At 50.9% G+C, this 21633-nt stretch overlaps 1 protein-coding gene across 2 annotated transcripts in view; it reads right to left on the bottom strand.

Annotated features, from left to right (window-relative positions):
* The window catches only part of FAM120A (family with sequence similarity 120A), a 94397-nt gene that overhangs the window by 17956 nt on the left and 54808 nt on the right, over nucleotides 1-21633 (bottom strand). For both annotated transcript variants that reach the window (XM_048218331.2, XM_044391236.3), the window contains exons 8-12: nucleotides 19815-19902; nucleotides 17424-17651; nucleotides 14912-15086; nucleotides 5536-5785; nucleotides 549-663 (exon numbers count right to left, since the gene is read on the bottom strand). In XM_048218331.2, coding sequence (XP_048074288.1) covers nucleotides 549-663; nucleotides 5536-5785; nucleotides 14912-15086; nucleotides 17424-17651; nucleotides 19815-19902 — 856 coding nt within the window. The remainder of the gene's footprint in view (nucleotides 1-548; nucleotides 664-5535; nucleotides 5786-14911; nucleotides 15087-17423; nucleotides 17652-19814; nucleotides 19903-21633) is intronic.

Below are 21633 nucleotides of genomic sequence, written 5' to 3'. Positions count from 1 at the left end.
AAATTAACGTTGCCAAAACAATAAAGAACAAAAGGAGTTACTGGAAGGAAAAATTAAAAGGAATACGATGTTAAATGCTAAGTAAAAGGGGCACAGGGATGATGGTGTAACACCGTTCTTCAAGTGGCTTTTTAAAGGGGTTTATAATCGAGGAGGGCCAAGACTATTTTTTAGAGAAAACGAATGCTGTTATTAGGAACAACAGAACGAAATGAGAAAAGAATCCTGGCCAGATGTGAGAAAATCCTGAAGACCAAGCCCCCCCCCGGGGGTTCAGGGTCCCCACCTGAAACAAAAGTAAGTTTACTTCCTGATGTGAAAATAAGAGTAAATGCCCCCTGGTAACAAGGGAAAACCTCTATCGGACAGAAGTAGACTTGACCATTTCTGTCACCGGGAAGGATACTGCCTTTGCCCTGAAGGCTCCCAAGTCCGCGGCTCGGTTTTCTAGCCTAGCGCTTTGAGCGGCCCTGCCCAGTGAGGTCAGCCCTCATGACAGAACTCCGAAGCAACGCTTCCCAACACAAGGAATGAGGCTTGTCCATTACCTTGAGCTCCTGCAGCTGGTCAGGCTCATAGAGTTTGGGGGACAGCGCCTGAGCCAGGAAGGCATCCAGCTCCTGGCGACGCAGGATCCGTGCTCCAGGCCACTGCACCATATACCTACAGGTGGACAGAGAGGGTCTGCTGTCAGGATGGAGCGGTCACCAGTCACACGCACAACCTGGCATCCAGGTTTTAAGGACACTCAGATGACACGTGCTGGGCGGGGGGCACCGAGAGTTCTCCCCCAGTGTCTCTATGCGCGCTGCATGACACCAGCTACGAATGCATGTCTCATCACCTGGGCTCAACACAATGTTTGCTTTCAGAGTGATTAGAATAGCACACCACATTTGCCAGGCTGCAAAGCAGCTGCTCAGTGATTTCTGATACAACTCACTCTGGTAAGGTATTCAAAGCCTGAAAAGACATTTTAAGCACCAATTTACAGATTTATTTATTTCAATTCAAGACTGGATACCAGGGAGGCAGACTCTAGTCCAAATAAAAAAGACACAACTCCTGATGAAGAGCGAGTGTTGCGTGAGACGTGCAGAGAAGAGGCTCCCGCACCAGCAGGAAAGCGCCAGGGGAGGGGACAGGAAGGGGCCCACGGGACCCGAACTGACGCCATGGCCTCCTGAACCGGTGCCCACAAGCCTTGGACACGCTGACCTCCCAGGGGCAGCCCTGGTGTGAGCAGCCAGGGCTGAAATTGATTTTTAAATCTGAAACAACCATCCGTGCCAGCTGCTTGGGAACCGCCAGGTGTCCACGGTCTTCCTCCTTACTCACCTTGCCACATGCCCTGCCTCTGTGACAACCCCGGGGCACCGAGCCAAGGCACGGCCGCCACAGCCGCCACGGCCCCGGCCTGTGTCTCCCCGAGAGCCCAACCCAGCCCCGCACTCGGCAAACCTGAAGGACGACCCAGTCAAGTTGCCGCTGATCGCTAAAGATAACCTGGGGTGACAGACTCCTGTGACCTCTGACGGGCAGCTCGAGAAGAGCAGAGAGAGCCGTGGCGTGCCACACAAGGCTCTTTCCAGTCCTGTCTGCTGAGGAAGTTCTCTCAGAGCTTAAAACCTAAGTCGACAAACGCAGGAGCAAGGTGGCGTGGAACGCAATTTGGTAACGATCAATATTTACTCGCAGGAATGTGCATCGACAGGCAAAGCAGGAGGTTCTGTCCAGCAGATCAGGACATGTGTTTTCAATAAAACCCCAAGAGAACCCCGTAAGTTCTTGCTAGGTGCCAGGCACCAGTCTACACGAGCACACACCACCTTCAGGCCCCGCGGCCCCAGCAACCCCAAAGCAGGGGCCGCCCTGCCCCACCTCAGAGACAGGGACACAGGGCAGAGCTTACACGCTTCGCAGGAACATCACGTGGTGCGAGGAGGAAGTCAAGGTCAAGCGAGGGTAATTTCAAGGCACATGAGCAGTAGATGCTGCATCTGTACGGTGTTCAGGTTCAGCTGGATGTGTTTAATAGAGGTGAAGTTTCAGTCCTTGAAGTGTCGATGTCGGCAGTGACAAACGCCACATGCCTGCGGGACGACGGTCTGCGTCAGGGCTCGATGCGAGACACAGCAAGTGTGTACAAAGGCACGACAACAGTGGCTGTGGCAAGCACTGTGCTCTGTGCACATCTGGCTACACCTGTATTCAAAGTTCCCTAAACGTAGTGATGAAATGTGCAGAACAGGAGGTCCGCCGTCTCGAGCACACGCACGTGGACGGCACCGGCCTAAGGCCTGCTCAGTGTTGTGTGGCCACCCCACTCTGTCACCCTGTGTGCCCAAGGGACACGAACGCCTCCCCAGCACCCCTCCCCATGTTCCTTTTAAAATGATGAATGAGGAAAAACGCATCTTGGGCACAAGCTAGTTCTGTTGGCAGCAAAGACCCAGGAGATAACGCCCGACCACATTTGAAAACACCTGCCACGGATGCCAGCAAGTCTGTCAGGGTTCCGTGGACATAGAGCCGACCACATGGGCACCGTGTCTCCTGCTCACGGCCCCCTCCCCATTCCCTGCACTGTCCCCTTCTAAGACCCTCCCGCTTGGCCTGGACGAGGATGGTGGCCTTCCAGACTTTAGTCCACCCTCTTCCCGGTTTCCAGCTTCCTGAATACAGCGACCTCTTCTTGACCACTCTCACTTGTCTCTCGAGTTTTGATTTTCAAGAGGTGAGCAGCCGAACCTGAGGCCGGAACCGGTTCTGTCCAGTAACAGTCGTCTGCTGGGCACCCACAGGGCCGCACAGCCTCCCCTCCCGGGCCGACCCCAGGGCCTCAGAGGCACACATCAACCCTCACCCCTCCTCCTGGACCTTCCACGCACCACGCCCTCCAAAATGTGAGGCCTCAGACTCAGCCCACCCCCACAACCCGAGGTCATGCCATGGAGCCAAAGGGGGCCGTGCAGTGTGCCAGTCACCTGCCTGTCCCCAAGCCCAAAATACAGAAGGTAGAACAGACTCTCTTAGTGGAAATGGACCAGACTGTTTACTGGTGTCCTGGCCCTGAAGCCCTCGGGGACTTGTCCTATGAACTGCAGTCCCTCACCTCTCCCTGACTTCGTCTCCTCAACCAGCTCCACCTCCTCAAGACCTGAAACCATGAGAGGCTCTCCACGCAAGAAACCCCAGGTATCTGCCCATCTCCGCAGACAAGCAGGTCACCTGCCTCCCACCAGAGTGCTGGCAAGCCTCTTGTGATGTGGCCAGTCACATTTACTAATCTTCCCGAGTTCTAAAATGTGTATATTTTCTATAAACAACTACAAAAAAACCCCATAAAGATTGTCTTAAAAATGGGGACCAGCACATTCCTGAAATCTGGAAGACTTTACAAAGGCCGGGGGTGACGGCCAAGGAGGGACCGTAAGGACGAGGGAGGAGACCAGGTGAGGAGGGTGGCCTTGGGTACGGCAGGTGGTGTCCTCTCTCCAGGTTGGCGGACAGTCAGCCGTCCGCTGGGGTAAAGGCCACACACTGATTTAAACTTGGAAGAGAGAAATACATTCAACTAAATTTCTTCTTGCTAATTTGACCTTAGAGCACCAAAATCTTCATCTCTAACGTTTGGCTATATATATATATGTATTTACTGATAAAAACAGGTCCATAAATGAATTTTCCATTCGAGGAAAACAGAAGATTCAAAACAAAGATCTAGTCTCTCCCACAAACCAATCCTCAATACACTCGTGTCAGTCAACCTCAATTTGGTGAAGGAGAGGCTTCTACATGCGTCACTGACCTTAAAGCTGTCATGAATTTAAGAAACGTCAGGAAATGAACACTTGACTAAAGCTCTGTCCTGTTGTCAGCCAAGGGTAAGAAACAGGGGAGTCGGGGGCCGGGGAGGAGGGACACACAGGGTTGGGCCCCCAGGCTCTGGCACCAGGCTCAGAGGCCGCCACGTGGGCAGGGTCCAAAGGCATGGGGCACCTGCCCAACAGAAACACCCCAGGAGACCTGACCATCTCTACGCCAAGGAAGCAGGGCTGCCTAGAGAAAGAGAAGAAGGGAGGCGCTCCCAGGATGATGGAGACCTGTCAAGAGAACACATAGGCCAGCCTGACTCGGCCCCAGACAGTGACAACAGAACACCACATTTAGTGATGGCAGGAGTGGCCTAGGGGCCACTGAAGAAGGCAGAAGCTGTGAGCCCATGGAAGTCTGATGAGGAACAGAGTGTTTACACGAACAGCCTCCCACGAAACATGTCCTAGCTACAAAGGGGACACAGCAGCCCCACTGGAGAAGCCCTGGGGACACCCGCCCTGCCTCATGGTCAGGACGCAGGCACGCAGCCCACGCAAGACCACAGTAACAGAGGAGTGGCCACACCTTCCAGAGTTTGGCGGAAAAACCAACAGGACTTTACCTCCAGACATAAAAAGAGGGTCTTAAACGGACCCTGAAGTTTAGACAGAAATAAGGCATGATATTGATTGATTCTGATGACTATATTGTGCTTATATCAGAAAATGTCCTTGTTTGTTTGAAAACCATACTCCAGTATGTGGGTTAAAAAAAGGCTCTATTTTGCCCAGGCCCCATCACCTCCCGCTCTGCAACCACCAGTTTCTTCTCTGTATTTAGGAGTCTATGTGTGTGTGGTGAGCACTGATGATGTGCACGACTGTTGAGTCAACATGCTGTACACCTGAAACTAATAACATATATTAATTATACTTTAATTTAAAAAAATCAACTCTTAAACAAAAAAAACTCTTTTGTACTGTACTTGCAACTTTTTCCTAAGTTGGAAATTGGTTCAAAAAAAAAAAAAACCCCTCGAAAAACTTATGAACCTAATTCAGGTATGCATGCCAACACCAACACTGTCCACACAGGCATTCGGGGCCTGTCAGCTGAGGGCACGGCAGCAGGCAGCACCCAGATCCGGGTTTCCAATCCCTCTTCAAGGGCAGGAGCCAGCCCCCTGGAGAGGGCAGGGTCCAGGGTGAAGCAGGGAAGATACAAGACGAGCCTCGGCATCTTGTGGTACCAGAAAGGAAGGACATGCTGGGGGAGAAAGGACACGAGGACCCACTAAATGAGCCCATGCGGCCCGAGCTAAACAATCTGAGCAACCAGACAAACAAGGGTACAGCAGCTTATAACCTAAGACCCAGACAGACAACAAGTCCGTACCAATGCACACACGGCTAAAAGAGGTGCATTTTCCCTACAGAACTCCAAATAACACATAACGTAACGTGTATAGCCTTCAAAATCTCTAATGTTTAAAGGATAAAGCACGTTTAAAATCATTGTGACATGTTTATCACAGTGTGATTTCATGTTTAAAATCAGTTACACGCGTTACACATTCACCAAATGGACCCATTACATGAACATGCCGTGCAGGACTGATTCAAACACACACTGTGTTGTCATCACAGACATGATATGGGATGACACGGCCCATGCGTGTCTCACATGGACGCACCTGGGGGCGCCCGACGCACCTACCGTAGGACGCAGCACAGCACCGTGAGGTGGGTGGGCACGCTGGCTGGGTTGAGCATGGCTGGCGTGTCTGACCTCATGCAGGCCAGGAAGGCCCTCATCCTGCGGTTCTTGTCCTCCACCGCCTTCCCCAGCCACAGCCGCTTCAGATTGGGGCAGGTCCACTCCCTGAAGGCAAGCGCTTCCACCAGCTCCGGTGTCTGCGGAGACTTCCCTTTGTAAGCTGCCCACTCCTTAATGATCACGGGCGGAACTGGAGGAGGGAAGAGCAGAGGAGAACCATTTACGCCCAACTTAGCCACCGGAAGCCGAAACAAATCCAACCCCCAATCACCACAGTCTGAAGACGCCACCGCTCACACCCCAACGCATGCTCTCATCAGCAAGCCAGCGGCCACCAGTTCTCAGGTCTAGAACGCTCTGTCCCCTACACACTTTCGTGGCTCAACCAGATTTCCATTCAGGCCACCAATACGTTTCTCCTCCATCGAATCATGACTTGATTTCCCCATATAACTAAGACGTATAAATCAAGGATGTTGGAAAAAATTTATTAAGTCCGTTAAGTTTTAATAATAACTGGTAAAATTTACAGAAGTATGTGATTATCATGGAAATCCAAAGGAACTCCAATTTAGATAACTAATCTTTTTCTACATAGACACTTTCACTAATCAGATTTGAGAAATAACATGCACTTGGTGCCACTTTGCCTGAAGGTCCCCTTTAACAGACACACCTGTTAAACTGTGTTTTTAAAGATTAGTAAGAATAAGCTCCCTGCAGTGAGACCCCAAAAGCCCAGTAAGGCAGCAAACGGAGGCAAGATTCAGTGTTTTGAAATCCCGGTGATGTCAGCACACAGTAATTCTATCCAGGAAGACTGAAGACAAAGCATAAAATTCCCCATTTCACCTCCAAAAAGGCAAGAAGGTCTAAGCTGATCTAATACAAAATAGTGGCCTCTTCTCCATAGTTGTCTTACCGCTATTCAAGTCCGTTAATTCTTAAAGCGCAAACAAGCACCTTTTCCCACATAAGTCTGAATCCAGTATGATGGGAGTTACAGTGAAGACATGGCACGCCACAGGGACCGAGTTCCAGTGTCTCCTTGCTGCACTGAGGGGCCAGGCCGATGCTGGGCTCCGGGTGTGCATCTACTAGGCCACGAAAGCCCATTTGGGCCCAAGACCACCGTAGCAGAAGTGGGTCCCAGCAAGCGGCCAGTGTGACCCACCCAGAACCAGGATGGCACTGGGACTCCACTGTCCTCTTCCACCAGGCCCCTCTACCCAAACGACGCACCCCAGATGGGCTCACTTTCCCGAAAGTACCACCCAAGGCAGACGGGAGACTGAAGGCCCAAACCCTGACTGGTGGAATGACCAATGGACCACCTGCAGCTCCACCCCGTCCCGCCTGCACAGGGTCCTGGAGAACGTGGGAGGCCAGACACCCGGACACACAGGGCGTCAGCAACGGGACAGCCAGCTCCGCACACCCAGCCCCACACAAGGCAGGGAAAGGGGAGCTGCTGTGGAGCCCTGGGACCCCCACCCCCAGGAGCAGGCTGCTGGAGCAGGGTCCAGGTCAAGACAGCTCCCCAAGATTGTCTTCTTACAAAAAAGTTACTGTTTTGTCACCAGGAAAATCCCTTTCATTCACATTTGAGTATCTTAATGTTTAAATACTAAAGAAAAATCTAAAACACGTAAAACACTTAAAGTCCATCAAGTGCAAACAGATACACATGTATATATAAATACATGCGTCTTTATATTCAACCATATTTTGAGACGCCAGACACGCACCCACGCAGTCCCTGTCCTTGGACTCACAATCTAGCCCCACGCCTGCCAAGCCTCAGCACACGTGGCACGCACACCGGGCAGCCGTCACCACCACAAGGCCCAACTAGTATCAGAGGCTGGCAGTCGTCAGCCCCTGATAAACAGGCCAAGGCTGGTCACAAAACAAGCCCTTAACCAGAGGCTGCTGGGTGCCTACTGGTTAAACCACAAATTTCCTTTCCGTGCCAAAAAAAGCCAAAACGCACAGATCTATTTTGTAACATACTCATTTTGGTGGCAAAGGTTTAAAGGCACTGATTAGATTTTATCTCCGGTTGTAGGATTAGCTGATCTGGGTTATCTCACTTTCTCCCCACCACACATGCTCACACGTGCACGCATGCTCACACAAGGTGGCTGCCCAGCACCAGGTCTCTGATCTGAGCTCTCTCCGGGAGGCATTCCCACTAAGTCCATCTCCACCTCTGTCCCCGCCGTCCTCTAACACCTGCCACGGTCATTCTACTTTATCGTGTCCTGCTTTCATCTAGAAACAGCTTTGGGTAGCTCACTCTTGTTCTTGAGATCCAGGCCCCACAAGGAAGGGGGGGTAGGTGGGGAGGATGGAGGCAGCCTCTCACGCCTGCCTGTCCCCACCCCCTCTGGGGCTCCCCAGACGGCTGTGCACACGGAAGGCTTGAAGGGTCCCACATGTGCCCCAATTTCTGGGTGAGCTGCTGAGCACATATCCTTCTGGCTGGCAGAGGCTGCCGGGAACTGCCTGGAGATATGGCTGGGGATACACTCTGCACCCACCAGGAGCAAGGAGGGCAGGCGCTGTACTCCCGGTGAAGGAGGGTCCTGTGCGTCACTCCCTCTGTCCTTCTAAGTATTTCTGTTGCCTATCTCCATTACCCATGAACAGCTCAGATCTAATTTAGAAAATCCAAGTGCAGGAACACAAAAGTTTGTTCCGAGAGCAAACCTGCTCCTGACTTGCTCAATCTTTAACATGTGTGTATCTGCTTCTGGAAATCTTTTCACACACCACCACTTAATGGTGGTGGAGCCTATAGCCAATCACCTCATAGGTATTTACTGAGCATCTTCTATATACCAGGCAGGGGTGGGGAGCGGGGGAGGCAGGGGAGGCTCAGGGGCCAACCCCCACATACCACGCCACACCCAGGGTGTTCTCAAACCCTGAGGCCCAGCCTAGGGACCAGGCACCACGGAAAGGAGCCGAGGACTCACTCTAGCACAATCTTGAAAAGGAAACAGGCGCCTCCCGCCTGTAACGTGGCTACAGGCTACAAGCGTGTGAGGTGGACCACAGTTAACTCATTAAAGCCTAGTGCTAATAAAGGATCCCAGGGATGTCAGTTTCCAGGGTGACACGTGGCAGCCCCTGTGTACACATACACGCCCCTGCCCGGGACGGAGGGCTCAGGCTCTGTCACTCCACTCACAGGGACAAACAGAAGCCGAGGAGCTAACAGCACATCCTCTGGGCTCCTGTGTTTGCGAAAAGCACTGGTTACATGAGGATCACACACAGGGAAGCCAGGGTATTACAGCCCCTGAGCACACACATCTGGCACTCAGACAAGAGCACTGTGATCGGTAAGCATGGCCGTGACGACCCCATGTTGTAAGACACGACCTCATGCCCAGAGGTCGGCGGACCCAGCCGTGCCATCAGCAAACATTCACTACAGCTTTTCCACCCTTTCAAGCAGACTCGCAAACACTGAACAGGAGACTGTCTCCGCTCCCTCTGCCACAGCAACACTGACATCTGCAACAACAACTCCAGGGTGCTGGTTTTCTGTACTAGTAGAGGCTACGTTTATAATGCACCTTCTTTACGCAAAGTACCTACCTCTTCAAAATACAAGCTGGGACCGACTACACGATTACGCTTAAGCTGTCGCTGAGAACCCAGTGTTTCCCTCAGACGGGAGTCATCGTCTTTGCCGTCACATGCAAACCCATGGCAGCCAGCTACCTTGCAAATCTGTTTTAACGCTGACTGGGATCCATCCCAGACCAGGAATAATGAAAATGTTTCATTTTGTAAGCCAACTCCAACCAACCAGTGGTGGCTGCCGACAGAGCCATGTGATGAAGAATGCCTCAGCCTGGGGCTGGCGCCTCGTGAGCACTAGCCGTGCCCGCTACAGGCTGTGTGTGCAAGGGCAGCATGCACGCATCACGGGTATGGCTGAGGTTGATGGAGACAAGCCGCTCCCACGACTGTGGCCAACGGGGCCTGTGGTCTGTGGGCAGGGATGCGTGTGTGTGCGTGTAGGGGGGAGGACCACTGCACTTGCCGAGCCTCACGGTATAGAAAAACAACAAAGCCACACAAATAAGTAAAAACAAAATCTGGTTCTTTTGTATCTCCGCAGAAAACTGGGCACGAGGGCAGCTGTGTCTTCCTTCCCACAGGAAGCCAACACATGAGGTGGTGGGGTCCAGCTGGCTCCACTCCCTTGTGCGAACACGGGTGGGCGCCCTCTAGGACTCGCGGCGGCGCAAGGCCCCACAGGCTGTGGAGCACAGTGCTCCTCACACGCCCACAACAATGCCCGCTTCACTCTCCCTGTGCACACCGCTGCTGCTGTGTCAGAACGCAGGCGATCAAGAACCTACGACAAAAACGGCTCTGAACGAGGGCCACCAACTCTGCCACGTGGAGCCTCCTGCCCGTGCAGCTGCCCCTTGGGCTCAGCTGCTCACAGGTTGGTGAGGAAAAGGCAGTCGCTAATGCTACTCCTAGAAAGCTTTGTAGAGGAAGGAAATTCAGATAAATATAAACAGCCTTCACAAAACCACAGGGGAAATGGGTATGATAACCAAATTTCACACATATTAAAATAACGCACTAATATTGATCATATATTGTTTTATAATACAATCCACAGTGAATCAATTTTACCTCTTTTTAATCAGCAGAACTAATTACTCGGCACAAACAAAATTTCTAAAGCGAAAGCAAATTGGACCACGAAGAAATCCATGTTCCCTTTGGCTTTTCCTATTTAGAAAGTCGGGACTTTCATCTCTTGTGTCTGTATCTTATATCCCTTCACTTTCTACAAGCCTGTTTCTCTTACTTAATTTTAAGGTCCTGGGGAGTCTTGTTGAAGAAAACAGAGGCCAACTTTCATCAGGGGACAATATTTGAAAATGTGCCCATCACTGCGCTTTACTTCCTGGAGTTTTACCTCCTCTACTGTGGCCGAGGAGTCTTGTTACCCTGCAGTCTTTTTGGAACCAGACCCCCTTTCTTCCTGCCCCTCCTGATCTCCCTAGCGGGGTGAGGGACAGCCGAGGGGCACCCCAGGGGCAGCAGGGCGGGAGCTTCATGCTCCAAGCCTCCAGCCAGGCAACTGTCCCTACCCAAGTGCCAGAAGCCTCAAATGCAGATCCTTGGACCCACCTCACCCCAAAACAACTGCCACTGTCCCCATCCAGAACACGGGGCAAATCATTTGTGCCAGGTCCGCGATCTTCCACGTGGCCCCTCGAGGGGCCTGGAGACCCATCTGGTGACTTGCAGCAGCTTACTGTCCTAATAAACAAGCTTCTGATGAATTTCCTAACAGCAAAACAACGAACTCAGGGACGGACACACAGAAAATAAACTGCCAGCATCTAATTCAGTATGACTTTCACAGGCTAGAGTTTTTAAGGATCTGAGGGTGGATATCCTGCTTTAATCATAGGACTTTAAAAATGAAACTCTGCTAAATCACATGTGAACTAGAGCACTCATTATAGATTATGAAATGCTTTATCCTATGTCTTGATCAAGAGACTACATTTCCGGGGGCGCCTGGGTAGCTCAGTCGTTAAGCGTCTGCCTTCGGCTCAGGGCATGATCCCGGAGTTCTGGGATCGAGCCCCACATCAGGCTCCTCCACTGGGAGCCTGCTTCTTCCTCCCCCACTCCCCCTGCTTGTGTTCCCTCTCTCGCTGGCTGTCTCTATCTCTGTCATATAAATAAATAAAATCTTAAAAAGATTAAAAAAAAAGAGAGAGAGAGACTACATTTCCGGGGTGCCTGGGTGGCTCAGTCAGTTAAGCGTCTGACTCTTGATCTCAGCTCAGGCCTTGGTCTCAGGGTCATGAGTTCAAGGCCCTGCAATAAGCTTCACGCTGGGCATGGAGCCTACTTAAAAAAAAGACAGAAAGAGACTACATTTCCAAATGGATATGTGTCTTAAATGTGGTAAGAGTTCAATATTTTTAAACAGTATTCAATATCTTAGACTTCCATGTGTCCTCTGACTGGCTCTGACAACAAAGCCCCCCTGGGGAGCCTCCTGCTGTCACAGTGAACGCGTCGAACCTGTGTCTGTACACACAGCACACTGGCACCATGCTGGACCAGGAGCCTCCTCACCTGCTACAGAGGACGGGCTCACCTGGGACCCACGGAGTGGAGAGCGGGGCCAGCGGGCATCTGAGAAACAAACCTGCCCCAAAGACCTCATGGTGCACGGTCAGCACTCTATGAAATCTCCTGCAAAGTGCCACTGACTTCATTTCAGCCACATATGGTCTAAGAGTGGCCAGGGTAAAGCAAGGTTTCAACAGACTCAACTTTCAACTTGGACTCCTGAGCAACTACTTCCAGCATGACCGGCATCGCCGTCCTCACCTCATCCACAACCTCAAGGGCTTCCTCCCTAAGAACACCAAAAGGCGCCATCACCTACGACGTATTTCAGGCGGGAAGCCCACGGCAGGGGCATCACCGCACCAGCGCTGAGTCAGCTGGGATCTAAGAGCGGGCCTCAGGGAGCAGTCCTCAGGGAACAATCATAATGCACCATTAACGAGAGGTGTAAGGTCACCAGCACACGCACGTTCGTCTCTTGCACAAGGTTTGCTCTCAGCTGCCAGCGTTCAGGCTCAAGGCTCACGAGAGCTCATAAGGACAAACTCCTCGCTGTGGAGAGCTGGCACTCCAGTTAGCATGGTGATCAGCAAATAAGAGCACGCTTTACTGACCTGAGCACCTTTTCTAAGGCTGTTTTCCCTCCATTAAGACAACCAACACCTGAAACAAATTCAAGTGTATCAGGTCCCCAGAAAGAGCAAACAGACCTGGGTTCTAAAGCCACTCATTACAGAGCTAACGACGGTCTCTTAACCTGTAGACTCAGAGGTCCAATGGACACATCTTTCTACCTAGAGGTTCACCGTTATCTGTAATGTACATGAATCATATACTTCTCTAGCTGCCACTGATTCCCAGGGCTAGTTCACAGCTCCTTTCCCACTGCCTCAGTTCAGCCACCTGTCCCTACCCAGCCCACCCTCCTGAACTGAAATGTCCCACCCTTCCCAATCCTTCAGTGGTTCCCCTGTGACTGACAGAGAAGTCAGAACCCACTTTCTTTCATCACCTGAGCAGAAAGACTGCAATGCGCTCATCACCAACCTCCCCCAGAAACTTAGCCGGGGGCGCCTGGAGGGCTCAGTCGGTGAAGCGTCTGACTCTTGGTTTCAGCTCAGGTCATGATCTCAGAATCGTGAGATCGAGCCCCACATCAGGCTCGATGCTTCCTGCGGAGTCTGCTCAAGATTCTCTCTCCCTCTGCCCAACCTCCCCAGCTCTGTCTCTCAAAATAAATAGATCTTTAAAAAAAAAAAAAACATATTATATATATATATAAGAAATTCAGCCAGTCAACACACCCCCATACACAAGAGCTTCAGAGCCCATCTGTACCATTCTTCTCTTTTTCTTCACCATCCTGTCCCTACACCCTCCCACCTGTCCTCTCTCGGCGAGCGCCAAGCCCCCCAACGCGGTGTGCGTGCATGCCCAGCCCTGCACCACAGTGCACTGCTCTCTTGCTTATGCACAGAGGGTGCTGGTTTATGCAGTGAGCGCCGTCCTGTGCCTCCTGCGTCCCCTACTGCCTGCTCAGGGGCCAGCCGGACACCCGCACCACCCAGGTACGGAACAAGCAACAAGGGGGTGAGCATGCTGTGTGCTACAGGGCTGTACTACACGCCTACAGCAGGGCAGAGACCAGCTCTTACTTCCTGCCGTCCCTGGCACCCACAGTTCACCTGTGACGCAGAACTCAGTAGATGGGAGGAGCGCACGCTGCCCACCACTGGGGGTGCGCACAGATCACAGCAGCCCATCCAGACTGTTCTACAAACCTGTGGACACTGCAGAGGGCACCCATCCTGGAAAACCCCTGGGAGTGTGCTAAATAAGATAATGACTTCTGGAACATAACCAAATGAGAAAAAGAACAGCTTTCACCACAAAAGCCAAAATGCTGCTCTGGAGCCGAGGACACGGCAGGAAGTGGAGCTGCCCAGCGCTCTGCAGCACCTGGCAGTCTAGGCCAAGGCCGAAGCAAGGGGCCATGACCCTGGAAGGGAGGTCGCGGCTGCAGGGCCCGGGCCGACCGGTGCAGAAGACTGGCCGACCCTGTACAAAGTGAGAAAGAGGATGTGTCCACCAGGAACGTCCCGGCCTTGCAGAGTCCACTGATAACGCTCAGTGTTTCCCGCGTGGCCTCCAGCCCCAGTCGAGGCAGCAGACGCATCAGCTAGAGGTGGCCACCCTCAAGTCAGGGCACCAACAGGCGCTGCATCTGGAAGGCTTACCGAACCACACTTCGGCATAGTAATCAGAAACAGAAAACATCAGAACCTATGCAACAAGCTTTTAGAATTGCCAGAATCTCTCCGGTTCAGAGTCCAAAGGTAAGACCCACTGTCACATGCATCCCTGAGCACAGCTCAGCTGCGGCACGTCACCAAGCCTGCACTGACCCGCCGCACACCCAGGGGATCTGTCCCTCAACGGTCTTAGTTCAGGGGATGATCTGGTAATCTATAATGTTCACGGTTCAGGATATTCTTATTTTAGACTGTATGTTTTGGGAAACTTTTCTGTATTTCCTAATAAATATACAGTGACTTTTACATTTCCTACATTAGTAAATAAAATAACCTAAAACAAAAAGACACGGTTCTCCCCAAATATTACACTGGCCCATTGGAAGATGGAAAATGCATGCTCTGACCTCAGCTTTTGCCGACATGTCACACAGCACCTTCTGTCTTTCCACTTCCCCTCCACCCCAGGGTCGATCGGCTGGAGTCCTCGAGGGGGACGGTGACCAGGCCCTGTCTGCTGCGGGCTGTGCACAGGCACACGCCACCCGCACAGAAGGAGCCACACGCAGTGAGGGCCTCCCAAGGAACACGGAATCTGCAGCGCAGACGCGCTCGCAGACACCGGAGCAGATGCCGCCGTCGCCCTGCCTGGGACGCACTTGCCACAGGAGAGGGTGCCCGTCCGGACCGTTTCCAGATCAACATCCAGTTTAAAGTGCACACATTTTACCAAATGCACAGCATGACTGGAACATTACTGAGGAACACAGCCTGTGGCTGGTCCTCCTGTCCTAAGGGCCCCGTGAAGCCCACCGTCTCGCGTGGGGACACTCGGGGCAGACTCAGTCATGATCCTCTAAGGCTTTGGAAAATGCACAAGAGGTTACGAGGTACTGAGGAAAACAAACAATGGATTTCACAGTACATACATTCTGGTGGAAGTCTGTTCTTTCTAAAAGCAAGTCTCTCAGTTTTCTTTCTGCTTTCTGCCAAGCTAAACAGCACTCCGTAAACATACTGGCGAACTGGCCTATAGAGCAGGGCGGCGGGAGGCAGGTCTTTGCTGGCTTCATCTTCAATAGAAACAGCAATTTTGATTTCACCCTTTGCATGGAAGAAAGCAGAATAATATTGCACATTTTTCATGTTGAATTTACAACAAACTCAAAGAAATATACTGCATTATCTCCAGTTATTGACATTGCAATTCTATTCCAGATCAATTGCTTAACCACTTGGGTGCAGCGGGGCGCTAAGGAGAGTTCATTTAGTGGGTTGTCAAAACATATGCTCAAAGAGTCAAAATAAAATCTACATGGTTTCATCTTAATCTCGAACCAAGAGCATAAGGAAACCACATAGACGACCCCGAAGTCTTTGAAACAATCTGGACAGATAACAGCAGACAACAAATAGAATAGAAAATGCTGAGAACTTGCAAATTTTACTTATGAGTCAGGATGGTCATATGTAATAAAATTCATACTTTTTAATGACCTATGTGAAATCCAAGAAATGAGTATCCTGAAAATAAAATGGTCAAATTGTCTTTACCAAGCTCTTCCATAAAACATTAGCACGTGCGTAAATGGTCTCCCAAAGAGCACGCCCTGCAGCGTCCCTCATTCTGCACAGTTTCGGCACGTGCCAGGACTCGGGAGCCGTGCCTCCTGAATGAGGGGCATGCACAGCCGCTGGGACGGCCCTCGAAGGAAGCCCCACTCTGCTCACATCCCGCGGTCAATACGGCACAAGCCAAGGGGCTGTGTGTCCACACCTGAGGCGGTGGCAAGACCTCTGTGGCCCCGTCTCGGACATTCTATGGCATCAAGGTACATCTCGAGAGATTTTGCAGGGAACTTTATTTAGGAATATTCATGACATAAGAGTATACATATGACCTTCAGTGTCTGTTAAATTTATCACTACCTACTCTTTCAATAATTCCATGGCATTTGTTCATTCTTCACATAGATTTATATGAGAGAGAGTGCGGTGGGCACTCTCTCCAGGTCCCTGGCTCAGCCGGCTGCCTGTGTTGAGTGTCAAGCCTCGCGTCACTGCAGACATGTCGGCCTGACAATTTAATACCAGAGCCATGTAGCTCACAGCAAACACCATGCCTGACATAAGCTTTTCCTGACATACAGAAAAATGGTAGGTGGCATTTTAAAGTCTGAAGAGATAATCATTTACTTTTCTCAACCATAGTCACTTTATCAATATCTGCCCTTGAGATGAGGGAGTGGTGAAGGAGGACAGGCCGTCTGTCGCTCAGCCCGCCCCCGAGCAGGGCAGAAGCGCAGGGGTCCGGGACCTCACAGCCCACACAACCCCACGGGGAAAGGACGCAATCTCCCCCGAACCTGGGTCCCTTTAAACTCAGCAAATCCTTCTCCCGCGAGAGGAACTTTCCACTTACCCTTACAACATGCGTTGCCCCTGAAAAATAAAATGTTTACCTCACAACCGTAATCTGAAAAGTGATACCATACGTGCAGACCCATATCACATAGTGCATGACACTTGGAGGAGACTGCGGTTTAAACATAAAACTCTTGGTGCCCTTGGACTGACACGAGGGAGCGATGCTCAGGTTAGCCAACTAACGGTCGCAGTCCGGCTCAGGGTGCTGTGGGACAGCGGGGGGCTTGTGCACTTACTGACCCCACCTTACAAACCATAGATGGATTGCAGAAAACAGGGAGAAAAATGTCTGATTATCTGTGGTGGTACAGACACTGATGAAAACACGTTAAAAATACATGATGGCAATAAACCCGTCCACACGAGAAATCTGGTCACCGAGGTTACATGTTAAGTCATGGGTCTAGGGCCTTAAACATCAACAGAAAGACTACAAGTCACTGAGAAAATTTAAATGGACACAGAGATCCATTCGAGACACCAAGATTCAAAAACGATGCCACACTGGATGTCTACTGAAGCATACATTTGGTAAGACACTAATAAAGTGAAATCCTGACACTGTGCAAACACAAAATCGCGTTTTCTGACTGTTAGCATGTCACACAGTCCTGTGCTCGATTTTCTGCTGAAGGGCTATGAAAGCTGCACTCGACAAGTCCGAGGACGCGGAGCGCTGTCCGCCACTCCACAGGGGCGCTCTAGGACAGATGACAGAGAAGACAGGCAGTGCATGTGACAGCTAATTAAACCTGACAGTATGGCATAAACATGGTACAGGAAATTTTAAAATTAGAAAAATATAATCTCAAGTCAGAAAAATAACATGACGTGCCATTAATTAGAAGTCTCAAAACTATATTCTATCAAACTGAAGGGGAAAATGAGACTTTCCCACGTCCTTCTCTCAGTGCATTTACAGGTACGCATTTTCGCCTTTTCTCTCAACCCTTAGGAAGGGGGAAATGCACTCCGTTTCAGGTGCCTGGTCAGACAGAAAGCGGCCACCCATACCTTCGTCAGGACGTGGAAGATGTAGGGGTACATCAGCCCCTTCTTGTGCCGGTGCTCCGCCACTCTCAGTACCTCAGGCGCCACTGGGGGCAAGGGCGGTGTGGTGATGTCCATGTGGTTGCGGGTGGGCATGGATAGGAGGCACGGGATCGGCTGCACGGTGCCCATCTGGCTCCCCTTTCCTTCAGCAAGCTGGCTGCCTGAGGAGGCAGTGGACGAGCCTTCCGTCTGCAGAGCCACATGTGAGAGGGGAGAATGGGTCAGGTCACATTTCCACTCCTTTCACTGTGTGTCCTATGCAAAGGACCCCTCCCCAAAGAGAGGGAGCGGGAGTGGCGCCCTGAGCCTGTGTGGGGATGGGTGACCCCACCACGACTACTCCCATGGGCTCCTGAAGCTGGGAGTGGCATTCTGTGTTTGCTGACCCCCATGAGTCACCGTGTCCCCCCTGCTCGCTGTATGGAAATGGGAGGGGATGCTCAGAGAGGCTGTGTCACTGCCCAGGAACTCACAGCACAGGGGCTCACGCCTACTCCTCACCACCACAGCTGGCGTTTAGAGAATAAACAGAGACCCAAACTCAGACATTCTCTCTGGTTATCCTAAAGTCCCAAATTAAGTATACACAGGGAACTGCTTACCAAAAATTAAAGCAAAAAACAAGCTAATTCCATTAAAACTGATGAGTCAGATCTATATATAATGAGACAGATATACGTATGTAAGCTAGCATTAAGTGAAAAATACCCATCCTGTAACAACCAACCACCAAAACATAGAATGTGTACGAGCTGCAGAGGGAGGAGTGGCCCCCACATGAGGCTCAGGGAAGGCAGGCTGCAGGAAGCATGCTGGGGAGACGGAAGGCAGAGACACACCCTTCACTTTTTCTTTATGAATTTTAGCGAAGTCCGAAGTGTTTACAGAGATCAATTATTTGCATAATAAACAGTTTTATTCCTTCTCATGATAAACGCTGGAAATAATAACTGCTTATTGCTTGATTTCGTGCCAATCTAAGGAATATATATTTCTCCGAAACAAAACATATTCTTTACAGTACTTAAGTGCTTAATTTTATTCTTTAAAACACAAAGTACCAAAACTGGTCTTAAAAAAACCTCAAGGATAGGGACGCCTGGGTGGCTCAGTCATTAAGCGTCTGCCTTTGGCTCAGGGCGTGATCCTGGCGTTCTGGGATCGAGCCCCACATCGGGCTCTTCCGCTGGGAGCCTGCTTCTTCCTCTCCCACTCCCCCTGGTTGTGTTCCCTCTCTCGCTGGCTGTCTCTCTCTCTCTCTCTGTCAAATAAATAAATAAAATATTAAAAAAAAAAAAAGGGGGGCGCCTGGGTGGCACAGCGGTTAAGCGCCTGCCTTCGGCTCAGGGCGTGATCCCGGCATTCCAGGATCGAGCCCCACATCAGGCTCCTCCGCTATGAGCCTGCTTCTTCCTCTCCCACTCCCCCTGCTTGTGTTCCCTCTCTAGCTGGCTGTCTCTATCTCTGTCGAATAAATAAATAAAATCTTTAAAAAAAAAACGATTAAAAAAAAAAAAAAAACCTCAAGGATAATCCACAAGTGTTTTCTATACTCTCCATTCATAGAATGTAGATACAAGCAGCTGAAAATTTTGGAAGGTACCTTGCAAGTAACAGGCATCCACAAAGCATTCCTGTTGCTTATTAATAGGATGACCCTTCAACAGCGAGAGTATTCCAGAGTCTTAAACAAATTTCCGACACGGTGTCACCTTGTGTACAAACAAGCCCTCTTCCAGCTAGAGATATGGTGCACCCTAAGGGACTGCATGTGGGGACAGGCATGGCTCTGCAGTTGAAAGGTATTGCTAGAGATCACCAGTAATAGGCAGAGGCAGATAAAAGGAAGAATGGGATGTACTTTATTTTCATTTTTAATGTATACGTTTGAAGTGATTCCTCATTCAATCCCCACAAAACTCTGCAGGACAGATGAGGGCTCTGCAAGGCTCTAAGTCTTGACAAGAGTGTGTGCCAGCAGATGGGAGGCTCTCCCATAGGCCCCACCCAGCCTGTCACTTTCTCCTCCCACATGCATCCGGGACCCCCTTCCCCATGTCTGGAAGCCCCCTTCCCCATGTCTGGAAGCCCCCTTCCCCATGTCTGGGACCCCTCTTCCCCTATGTCTGGGACCCCCTCCCCTGCACTAATGTCTGTGACCCACCCCCCACCAATATATGACCCCTTCACCTCCCACCCCCAAAGTGTGTGACAAACCTTGCCTTCCCACGCTCCCTGCCGGTGTCTGTTACTCACGATGTGCTTTAAAAAAACAGCACTTTGCTTTAAACAAATCCCTAAGATGACATGCTCAAAGAGTCAAGATCTGAAGGAATAAAAGCCGACTACTACCTTTGTTTGGTCTCCTGGGTCTCCCCGTGCTTGCGGCTCTGAGTGGCTTCCCGTCTTCTCCCAGCCAATTTTGTTCCCACTGATATGGCTGAACATAAACAACAGGAAGACGGTTAGTGATGAGCATCTGCTTCCCACCACACTAGCCATGACAGGGCAGCCTGTACCGAGCCCACAGACTCAGCTTTACGGACCTCGCCTCCCCCAACAAACCACCTCCAGAAAGAGCCCTGTGCTGGGAACCCTTTCTGCCTGCTCAGTTGGGCAGTGACACCACTCTCCAGAAGAGAAAACATGGAGCACCTCACCCAGCACAGGGCCCAAAGAGGACCAGGGATGGCCACAGAGGGGACCAGTACAGCCTTGCCTTGGAGGAGGCTCAGTCGTCATGGAGAAAACAGGATAAAACAATCCCACTGAACTGACAGCTATCAGGCAGGGGAGGACTAAATGTTATGTGGATCAAGTGTTACTCATAATTCATACAGACATGCAAGCTACGAGGTGCCGAGAGACTACACATGGTAGGGCGCCTGGCCTATTCTCGGAGAGGCCGCAGGAGCGCAGGCGAGGGTGACTCATCAGGCAAGGCAGAGGTGAGTTCAGAAGACAGACGGACAGCATAATCTTATTTGGGGAATGGCTTCAAGTGACAAAGCAGTAACAAGTAGGCTGTGGAAAGGAATGGGGAAGAGCGCGGAGGGGCTCACAGGCCAGAATGAGCTGTATCAATCAGCAGCTTGAAAACACTATAGGTTGTGACCTAAGTTAGCAGCTCAGGAAAACAATTCAGTGGGCTTAACCAGTATTCTTTAAAGATTTTTATTTATTTATTTGGGGCGGGGGGAGCAGGGGGAGAGAGAGCATAAGCAGGGGGAGGGGCAGAGGGACAAGCAGACTCCCCGTTGAGCCAGGAAACCAATGTGGGATTCGATCTCAGGATCCCAGGATCATGACCTGAGGCAAAGACAGATGCTTACCCAACTGAGCCACCCAGGCACCCCTAACCAGCATTTTTTAAGGCATTTTAAAATGGGACAGAATGCAGTAAATGTGGGACACAGGGCATATCTTACATATATTTTTTTCACTCGTTACCATAAACCACAACACAAAAGGAAGTTTACTGTGGTCCCAAAGCGCGATCCTGGAGGGAGCTGGAACCTGAAGACGCCTGAGGCACAGCCCCACAGATGGGAGCCTTCCGTCATCCTGCCCCACACCAAAACCAGCTTCTAAAACCAGTGCTGGCCACAAGGCCTGCCAGGGAAGAGCACTGTTACTTGACTTGCCTTTCTAACTGACCCCACGGGACAGATGGAGATTCGTTAAGACCCACTAATTCTCCAGGGACGCTTGGGCAGCTCAGTCAGTTAAGCATCCGACTTTTGATTTTGGCTCAAGTCATGACCTCAGGGTCCTGGGATCAAGCCCTGCATCGGCTCTGCGGTCAGCAGGGAGTCAGCAGGGTGTCTGCTTGTCCCTCTGCCCCTCCTTGCTGCTCATGGGGGCGTTCTCAGTCTCTCTCTCTCAAGCAAATAAATAAATCTTAAAAAAAAAAAAAAAAAAAGACCCACTAGTTTTCCTATCTTCCAACTGATTTCATTTCAGTTGTTACCAAAACAAAACAAACCAAAATAAAACAAAAAAATGCAAACAGGAGAGCCGAGGAGCAGACTGCCTGTCGTAAACCAAGAGTCACGCCCTGTGTTGTTCCTCTCAGAGCCTGCTGGGCTCCTCAATCCCAGCCATGGGACGGGGCATCCACACAGGTGCCCGGAGTCCAGGTTCCTGGTCATCAGCGAGGACACAGACAGCA

The sequence above is a fragment of the Ursus arctos genome, unplaced genomic scaffold (genome assembly GCF_023065955.2).
Source record: "Ursus arctos isolate Adak ecotype North America unplaced genomic scaffold, UrsArc2.0 scaffold_33, whole genome shotgun sequence".
Classification (NCBI taxonomy): domain Eukaryota; kingdom Metazoa; phylum Chordata; class Mammalia; order Carnivora; family Ursidae; genus Ursus; species Ursus arctos.
The sequence above is the reverse complement of the archived record's forward strand: the minus strand, read 5'-3'. Positions and strand labels throughout refer to the sequence as shown.